The sequence below is a fragment of the Babylonia areolata genome, chromosome 20, assembly GCF_041734735.1.
Source record: "Babylonia areolata isolate BAREFJ2019XMU chromosome 20, ASM4173473v1, whole genome shotgun sequence".
Lineage (NCBI taxonomy): Eukaryota > Metazoa > Mollusca > Gastropoda > Neogastropoda > Buccinidae > Babylonia > Babylonia areolata.
Window position 1 is genome coordinate 33,565,339 of NC_134895.1, and position 10,000 is coordinate 33,575,338.

General features: G+C 43.7%; 1 protein-coding gene across 1 annotated transcript in view; it reads left to right on the forward strand.

Moving 5' to 3' along the window:
- The first annotated feature begins 172 nt into the window (after positions 1-172).
- The window catches only part of LOC143294592 (neutral amino acid transporter 9-like), an 18,425-nt gene continuing 8,597 nt past the window's right edge, over positions 173-10,000 (forward strand). The window contains exons 1-5 of the mRNA XM_076605965.1: positions 173-466; positions 3,767-3,830; positions 5,010-5,106; positions 6,804-6,965; positions 9,615-9,674. Of these exons, the coding sequence (XP_076462080.1) occupies positions 333-466; positions 3,767-3,830; positions 5,010-5,106; positions 6,804-6,965; positions 9,615-9,674 (517 nt within the window). The 5' untranslated portion in view covers positions 173-332. The remainder of the gene's footprint in view (positions 467-3,766; positions 3,831-5,009; positions 5,107-6,803; positions 6,966-9,614; positions 9,675-10,000) is intronic.

Below are 10,000 nucleotides of genomic sequence, written 5' to 3' on the forward strand. Positions count from 1 at the left end.
TGAAAAATCAAACAGCTCAGTTATGTATCACACACACACACACACATACACACACCATATATCCCCCAAGCACCAAACAGAGAGCAAACAACTCAGCAGTACGAATTGCGGGGAGATTCCAAAACAGTTCGAAGTGAACGGACAATGGTCAGATGACAGAGACACCATCACAATCACACGAACTTTTGGGCCTTGTGTTTTTATCCTGTATATAAACAAACTGATGCAACGTGCCTCATGAATTTGGGATTCTCAGTATTTTGTGTTTTCCTGGTCGTTCCCTCGTCGGTCAACTGAGTCGAATCGTTTCTTGCGGAGCATCCTCGTGTACCATGATGGCGTCTGATCAGAAAGTTCCGGAAAGTAGAATTTGCCTGGAATCCACGCCACTTTTGAAGCAGGGGCAGCGGCAGCGGCAGCAGCGTTTGCAGAGGATATGTGGACGACAGAGCAGTGTGATAACTGTGTGCGTGAGTTTGTCGTCGTTGTTGTTGCTGTTGTTGTTGTCTTTCTTGTTGCTGCCTTCGTCTGCTCCTCTCCTTTTTTTCCTCCTCCTCTCCTCCTCCTCCTACTACTACTACTAAGGAGGAAGGTGGCAGAATGGCTAAGACGCTTAGCTGCCACTACAGAGAGTCCGTGAGAGTGTGGGTTCGAATCCCGCTCTCGCCTTTTCTCCCAAGTTTGACTGGAAAATCAAACTGAGCGTCTGGTCTTTCGGATCAGACGATAAACCGAGGTCCCGTGTGCAGCACGCGCTGGGAGCACTGAAAAAGAACCCATGGCAACGAGAGTGTTGTCCTCTGGCAAAACTATACTGAAAAAAGTCCACTCTGACTGGTACACAAATATAACAGCATGCACTCAAAGCCTGAAGGGGGGGGGGCGAGGAGGTTGAACGTTCGTCAATAGACAAACAACAATGATTTAGATTACTTTTTTTAATATTAAAAAAAATATATAGATAGATAGATATAAAACGCGGATAAGATTCCAGTCTTCACGACAATAATGATAGTGATACGACGACGACGAAGGTGGGGATGGTGGGGGTGGTAGCGTCGACGAATGATTATCAGACCAAAAAAAAAGGGGGGGTGGCAAAATTTCCGTCTCTGCCACTTTCCTCCCTTCTTCATCCCATGAGAAGATGTATACCTGAACTCCTATCGCTGTTACTATGTGAGGTTACGCTGTGATGTCGTTTTCTCACTGTTCACAGCTGGTTGCTGCTGATCTCTGTTCCTCTGGATCCGATTTTCCGCTGACCCAGTGACCCTGTTTTGACAACCGTGTGCTATTTTGTTATCCTCAAGTTCTTGTTTCATGGCCCTTGTTCTTCATGAGAAAGAGGAAGACAAACAAGGTTCCCTTGTTCCTCGATGTATGTGACTGGTATAGTTTCCTTATCAAAAGTCTTTTTTTTTTTATTTTTTATAACACCCATTCGCCTACCAAAGACGTCTCAGTTGAACCGTTTTTATACGTCTTTCTTGCAACAACAGTTACTATTACGACACCACACACAATCGCACAGATGCAATCTCACATAATCACATACACTGACAGAGACAGAGTCAGAGGGTGACCGGCTGAACTTTTACTGCTTCTTTCTTGTGCTACACCATCACCATCGACACTCCAGTGGTACTTCACCTATCAGTCCGAGTCACACACACACACACGCACGCACGCACGCACGCACGCACGCACGCACACACACACACACACACACACACACACACACACAGTTACACTTCTTCAGAATTTCCCAGGGACATCTCTTTTGTTGCCGTGAGTTCTTTTACAATTGCCATGTGAATGCTGCGCACTGGACCACGGTTTATCGCCTCACCCGAATGACTAGAACCCATACCACCACCCAAGTTCTAGTAGAGCAGGCAGTAAAAATCTGGATCCGTATGGGATTCGAACCCGTAGACATTCGGTTTTAAGTCGGGCGTATGTCATTAGACCACCTGAATTCTGTATCTCTCTCTCTCTCTCTCTCTCTCTCTCTCTCTCTCTCTCTCTCTCTCTCTCTCTCTCTCTTTCTTTTGCATTCAGCTTGAAACGAAACTCAACGAAGTAAAGTTGTCTTCGGCAGTTCCAAACCTCCAAAGAAAATGATTAAAGGGAAGGAACTTAGAATATAAGGCTTACTCTGTGCAAAGGGTACCCCAAAAAAGTGGGTTGCTTCCCTTGGACCAAGCTTCCACAGCTTTTTTTACATCAAAGAATTTCGCAATGTTTGTTCAAAGTTGACGATAAAACTAGCCCCCTTTGTTTAAAACAAAGAAGAAAAGGGGGAGCGGGGGTGTAAAATAGCAAAACACAGTAGTAAGCAGTGACTATCATGATGGCTGCGTGCCCGCGCTGTTGCTGCAGTGACCCGAAGGGAAGGAATTGCGTCCTTATACTGGAAAGGGTACAAAAACTGACTTGCTTCCCTTAGACCACGTTTTCGACTGTTTCTCAACTGCCAGTGTTATTTTGGTGTGTTCGGTACGAAACCAGATGTTTGAAATAATTGTTTGGGAAGTGACAGGGAACAAGATGATTTACTTGCACCCAATATTCTTGATAGAACTTGGACTCTTTAAAATGCAAAACAAGATTAAGGTAACACTAACACTTAAAAATGCAAGCGAAACAAGATGCATGCAACACTATTTGATTTGATTTTATATGGATACTTATATAGCGTTTATCCTTGGTCGGAGACCAAGCTCTAAGCACTACAAACACGGGGTCATTTGCACAACAGGCTGCCTACCTGGGTAGAGCCAACTGACGGCTGCCATTGGGCGTTCATCATTCGTTTCCTGTGTCATTCAGTCAGATATGTGGCAGGGCATGCACACATACTGACACACTCAGACATGTAACATTTTACGGGTATGACCGCTATGAATTTAGCTAAACATGATGGACCTAGCCAAGTATTTTCAGTAAAATGACGAGAATTAAAAAAAATCATAGATCACAGAACACACCACTGACGATTCTTTTTTTTAAATAACAATCCTTCACTTTGTTGTTTTCAATTAATTTGCTTTTCTAACAGTTTATGCTCCATTTACTTCTCATATACTGAAAACATAACAGTTTACATGACACTCCACGAAACATTCGAGACAGCACATAGCCATGATTAAAGAAACAGTTCATACAGTTTTGTAAATTTGTCATGTTCAGTTTTCGGCTCGAAACCTGAAGCCCGTAAGAAAGAATTAAGGAAGGTACAAAAAAACTGACTTGCTTCCCTTAGACCGCGTTTCTAAGTGCTTGTCCACAGCCAAGAAAGTCGAAATAAGTTGTGAATGAAGTAATCCGGACACACTGACTGCAAGCTGCGGGTTGCACATAAAGTGTCCAGTTCGTTGATAACTGAAAGGGATGTACAAAGTATTCTTCTTGAGACCGTGTATGAAATGTTAGCTCTTGCTAAAATGTTGGTGTGTGCGTGTGCGTGTGCGTGTGTCTGTGTCTGTGTCTGTGTCTGTGCCTCTGTGTGTGTAGGATCTTCAGTTTAACGTCTGTTCACTAGAGATGTTATCAGACGGAAAGAAGAGAGGTAGTGGGTGAAAGAGAGGGAATGCTTGTGAACATTATGGTAGGAAATTGTTAATGTATGTTTTAGAGGAAATGAAAATAAGTCTATTATAAGAAATAAAAAGTTTAAAGAGGTGGTGCCTGTGTGTGTGTGTGTGTGTGTGTGTGTGTGTGTGTGTGTGTGTGTGTGTGTGTGTGTGTGTGTGTGTGGCAGCCTGGCCTTGTGGAACACCATGATCGCCACCTCAGTGCTCAGCCTGCCTTGGGCCGTCAAACAGGTCAGTGAAAGCTAGCACCCTGGACACTGACTCAGCTCGGCCCGTCAGACTCAGCTGGATACAATGGAGCGTTCGTTCCAAAAAGCCCTACACCATCATGATGATAAATTGAAATGATCTTGTCTGTGAAAAGTGTCATTACAACAGTAATCATGAAAAAATACATTGTGCTCCAATGTTATAACTATATTTGATTTACTAATTACTCGGGTAAAGATGTTCACTTTGCTGCTGTCCGACATTTAAAAATGTGATATGTATCTAGCGAAGTACTCGTGAAAATCGCACAGCAGTCCAGAAATATTTATAAATGTGATTATTTACCCGGATAATGATGAAAATAACGAAGCACTACTGTGATGTTAATAAGTTTGATTGATAAAAATTATGATGCACCCTTGTGATGTAATAAGTTTGATTATAAAAATTATAATGCACTCCTGTGATGTCAATAAGTTTGATAATAGAAATTATAACTGATGCTCTCCTGTGATGTCAATAAGTTTGATAACAGAAATTATAACTGATGCTCTCCTGTGATGTCAATAAGCTTGATTGAAAATTACTCTTTTCGCGATTACTGCGGTTTTTACAAAAAGTAAACCGTGGTAAAGGACTGTGTCTTTAGGTTCTTCTGGATAATTATCCAGATCTATTTGTGAGGTAAACCTGATGATTGGTTTGGTTAAAGATACCTTTCTTCAGGCTTCTTTGTATGTCTCTGTCTGTGTCCATGTCTGTCTGCGATAATGTGCGTGTGTGTGTGTGTGTGTGTGTGTGAGTGTGTGTGTGTGTGTGGGTGGGTGTGAGTGTGCGTGTGTGTGTGTGTGTGTGTGTGTGTGTGTGTGTGTGTGTGAGTGTGTGTCTGTCTGTCTGTGTGTGTGTGTCTGTCTGTCTGTGTGTGTGTGTGTTGGATGTGTGTGTGTGTGTGTTGGATGTGTGTGTGTTGGATGTGTGTGTGTTGGATGTGTGTGTGTGTGTGTGTGTGTGTGTGTGTGTGTGTGTGAGTGTGTGTGTGTGTCTGTGTGTGTGTGTGTCTGTCTGTGTGTGTGTGTGTCTGGATGTGTGTGTGTGTGTGTTGGATGTGTGTGTGTGTGTGTGTGTGTGTTGGATGTGTGTGTGTGTGTGTGTGTGTGTGTGTGTGTGTGTGTGTGTGTGTGTGTGTGTGTGTGTTGACAGGCAGGGCTGTTGCTGGGAGTCCTGTGGCTGATAGCTGTGGCGGCCATCATGGGCTACACCTGCTACCTCGTCCTGCACTCCGTGGATATATTTGTTGGTCAGTCCGTCCGTCCGTCTGTCTGTCTGTCTGTCTGTCTGTCTGTCTATCCGTTCGTCCGTCCGTCTGTCTGTTTGTCTGTCTGTATGTATGTATGTATGTATGTATGCTTCTCTGTCTGTCCATTTGGTAAGCGTTGGGTTACGCTGCTGGCCAGGCATATGCTTTGCAGATGTAGTGTAGTGTAGATGGATTTGTCCGAACGCAGTGACGCTTCCTTGAGCTACTGATACAGATACTGATACTGTCCGTCTGTCTGTCAGTCTGTATGTCGGTCGGTCGGTCGGTCTGTCTTGTTTGTTTGTCAGTCTGTCTGTCTGTCTGTATGTATGTATGTACGTATGTAACTAACGCGTCTATCAGCGATCACACGGAGCACAAAGTGAGACCAGTGATAATGTACAGTGTGTAGGAACAGCCTGGCTCTGTCGGGGTGTTAACTCTCAGGGGTATGTCTACTGGTTATTTCTGCGGTGCGTGCGTGTGTGTGTGTGTGTGTGTGTGTGTGTGTGTGTGTGTGTGTGTGTCTGTGTCTGTGTGTAGGGCAGGGGGGGTTATTGGGGAGATAGAAGAGAAGAGGAGAGAGAGAGAGAGAGATGGGTGCGTGGGTGGGTGGGTGCGCATGTCCTCAGTTCGAAGGACACCTCGACAGAGTGGGTTACGCGTTGGGACTTCTGATCCAGTGTTAGCCAGTGATCACTGAGGGTTCGAGACCCCGTTCCGACACGGTGTTGGTCCTTGGGAAAGGCAGTTCACTCCGGGGTTTTGTTCTCATTGCACCCAGGTGTGAATGGATACCTGACTTTGGTCGGGGAAGGGTTAAAAGGGTGGAAGGAAAAAAACTGGGCCTCCGCTTTCCTGTGCCGAGCCCTGGACACAGTGAATATGAATGCATTTCCCTGGTAGCTGTGAAAGGTCATAATTATTACCTTTAGCCCGTTTTACCCGTTGTATGATACAGTGCAAAGTGTGATAGTCGTGTCTGGCTATGACCACCAGAACAGCAGAGGACGCAACTGCTGTCTCCCGTCTCTCTGTTCTTGCATTTGATCATAGTGGAGGGTGTCTTGCCCAAGTTGCACCACCACTCTCTCGGCCAAGAGGTTGCAGCACTAGGAGCCAGCGCAATCCCCCGCCTCCTGGCTTGACAAAAGACTCAGCTGTAAAATGAGCATAAGCGTATGGCAGTACATACGTACACGTGAAATGTTCTTATACTGCAGTACATACATATGGGTGTGTGTGTCCTTATATTACAGAACATACATACATGTGGGTGTCTTTATATTGCAGTACATACATATGCATACATGTGGGTGTGGGTGTACTTACATTGAGGTACATACATTCATACATGTGGGTGTGCATTTCCTTATATTGCAGTACATACATTCATGCATGCGGGCGAGAGTGTCCTAAAATCGCAGTACATACATACATTCATGCATACATACAAGTGGGTGTGCATGTCCTTATATTGCAGTACATACATACATATATACATACATGTGGGTGTCCTTGTATTGTAGTACATAACATACATGTGGGTAGGCGTGTCCTTACATTGCAGTACATACATATATGTGATGTGTGCGTGTCCAAATATTGCAGTACATACACACTGACATGCAGCTGTGGGTGTCCTCATACTGCAGTTCAATACACGCATGCATGTGGGTGTGGGTGTGTCCTTCCAGACGGGCAAATGCTGGAGTTTCAGGACGTCTGCCGGCGCTGCCTTGGCCGCTGGGCCAAAGTGCTGGCCATGTCCGGCTCGGTTCTGAGCCTGGTGGGCGGCATGGTGGTGTTCTGGCTGCTCATCACCAGCTTCCTCTTCCACATCGGCCACTTCCTCTACAGTCAGTGCTGGCTACTTCCGGCCTTCCTCCCTCTGTCCGTCCCCCTCTGTCACTGTCTGTCTGGCTGTCTCTCCGTCTGCTTGCCTGCCTGTCTGTCTCTGTGTCTGTCTATCTGTTGTGCAGCCTGTCTCTGTTGTTTTGATTGTCTTGGTAGAGTGTCTTGTCTGTCCTGTGTTTGTCTGCGTGCGTGTTGGTGTCTGTGTGTACCTTTGTTTGTGTCTGTCCGTCTGTTTTTGTTGTGTGTGTGTGTGTGTGTGTGTGTGTGTGTGTGTGTGTGTGTGTGTGTGTGTCTGTCTGTCTGTCTCCGTCTCTCTATCTCCGCCTGTCTCTCTTCAAGTCTTATCACCACATCTCTCTCTTTCTCTCCTTTCTCACCCCCACCCCCAACTCCCCCGCCCCCTCTCTACTCTCTCTCTCTCTCTTTCATCTCTTTCGTCTCTCTCCCTCTTTCTCTCTCTCGCTTTTTTTCCCTCCCTCTCTCTTTCTCTCCCCTTTCTTTCTTTGTCTCTCTCACCCTTCCCCCTCTCTCTCATCTCATTCTCTCCTCTCTCTCTCTCTCTCTCTCTCTCCTCTTTACCCCACACTCACTTTCTCTCTCATCTCTACCTCTTTTCCCTGTCCTCCTCCCATCTCTCTCTCTCTTTCACACACCCCCTTCCAATATTATGTTTTTTCACTGACACTCACCCTCTCCATTTTACATATTGTACTCTATCTTTTCCACATTCTCTCTGTCTCTCTGTCTCTGTCTCTGTCTGTCTGTCTGTCTGTCTGTCTGTCTCTCTCTCTCTCTCTCTCTCTCTCTCTCTTCCTTAGTCCCCTCCCCCTTGCCCCCCCCCTCCCCTCCACCTCAACCGCCCCCCTTTTCATTCGAATATACAGAAATCTCAATCTCTAATTAATAATAACAATCATCATTATGACCGAAATGATAGCAATCCAAATAATAATGATAATAATAATATCATTTATTTTCAGTCTAATATCATCTCAGATGAACAGACTATAAGATAAACAAACGAATCTCTCTCTCTCTCTCTCTCTCTCTCTCTCTCTCTTTGTATATCAATGGCGTAATGATTGAGGAAGTCAGTCATCACAAAGTACTTGGTCTCATTATTGACAATAACTTGTCATGGTCTCAAGATGTTATGACGACTTGTAAAACTTTATCCAAAAAGATTCATCAACTTTCTAGAATCAAGCATTTCTTGAACAAACATTGTCGTAAATTATTTTTCCATGCTTATATCGAACCACATGTAAATTATGCCTCAACAATATGGGATTCTGCCAGTGAAAATGTTTTAAAACAACTCATGAGTCTGCACAGAAGAGCCTTAAAGCTGATACATCTGAAATCTTCGTCATTAACTGTCTCTGATTACAAAGATTTAGATATTCTGCCATTTAAATGGAAACTCATTCATAATAAGGCTCTTTTCATGTTTAAGATCATGTCTGGTTTTGCTCCTCCATATCTAAAACAGTGATTCCTTACAAGTACTATACGTAACAACAACAAGATCATGGTACCACTGCCAAGAATTGATTTATTCAAATCGAGTCTCACTTACTCTGGCGGTTGCCTCTGGAACAACATCTTAACTAGTTTTAATGTTCATACAAGTATCACTGTGTTCAAGAAAAGGTATCATGAATACCTGATGGAAAATTTTGCAAAGTCTGTTTAGTATACCATATTATGTTATGTCATATGATATTACTGTATTTCGCCACATGTCTCACTCTATCTCTTTATCTCTTCCTCTATAAATACTATCTCATCTCCTGTCGCTTCCCCTCTCTCTCTCTCCATCTCTCTCCCTCGCTCCGCATTTTATAAATTGCGTGTTGTTTCTTATAAATATGATGCTTATTACTGTTGTTTCTTTTCTCGTTTTCCTATGATTTGTTAACGTTTACTCATTTTTTGGGGTCTTCTTCATACCTTTTCTTTAGACATTTTTCCCTTTCGAGGGCTGGAGAAAGCAATTGTTTGCTTACTCTAATGCTATCGGAAATAAGATTCATTCATTCATTCATTCATTGTCATTCATTTATTCCTTCCTTCCTTCACTCATTCATTCATCCTCTATCTCCCTCTCTCACTCACTCACTCTATCTCTCTCATTACCATATTCATATACATTATTGTCATTAATGCAGGTATCGTGATTATGTACTTGTAAATGCTACTGTGCAATTGAGTGTATTTGAATTTCATGTATGTTTTTCTATAACCTTTTGTTATCTTGTGAACATTTTGATTTCATTTCTTTTTGCCCTGAGGGCTGGATGTAAAAAAGCATATGCATGCTTATTCCACTTCCCTCATTAAAAATATTCGTTCGTTCGTTCGTTCGTTCGTTCTCTCTCTCTCTCTCTCTCTCTCTCTCTCTCTCTCTCTCTCTCTCTCTCTCTCTCTCTCTCACACCTCACCCACTCTCTCTCTTTCTCTCTCTCTCTCTCCCTGCCCTCTCTTCCCTTGGTTCAGTGTCTATTTCAATGGTACGTGTTCTGTCAGAGTGATAGACTATTAACCTGCTGAGGTAATGCCGGAGACGATATCGATAATCTCATAAAGTCTCAGAACTCTTTTTTGGGGCTTCGAACAGTGGTGTTTTTTTTATTGGTTTTGTGTTTCAGACAGAGTCCATGGTGTAAACGAAACGTGGTTCAATTCTTCAACCGAGGAGTATGACTATGGTAAGCTAGCACGTTTCTGATCCAGTCCATGTATACCCCCTTTCTCTCTATATACATACATACACTTGTCTCTCTCTCTCTCTCTCTCTCTCTCTCTCTATATATATATATATATATATATATATATGTCTGTCTCCGTCTCTCTATCTCCGTCTGTCTCTCTTTCTTCAAGTCTTTACTTATCACCACATCTCTCTCTTTCTCTCCCCCGCCCCTGACTCCCCCGCCCCCTCTCTACTCTCTCTCTCTCTCTCTTTCATCTCTCTCCTCTCACTCTCTCCCTCTTTCTCTTTCTCTTCCTCTTTCTCTCTCTCGCTTTTTTTTAT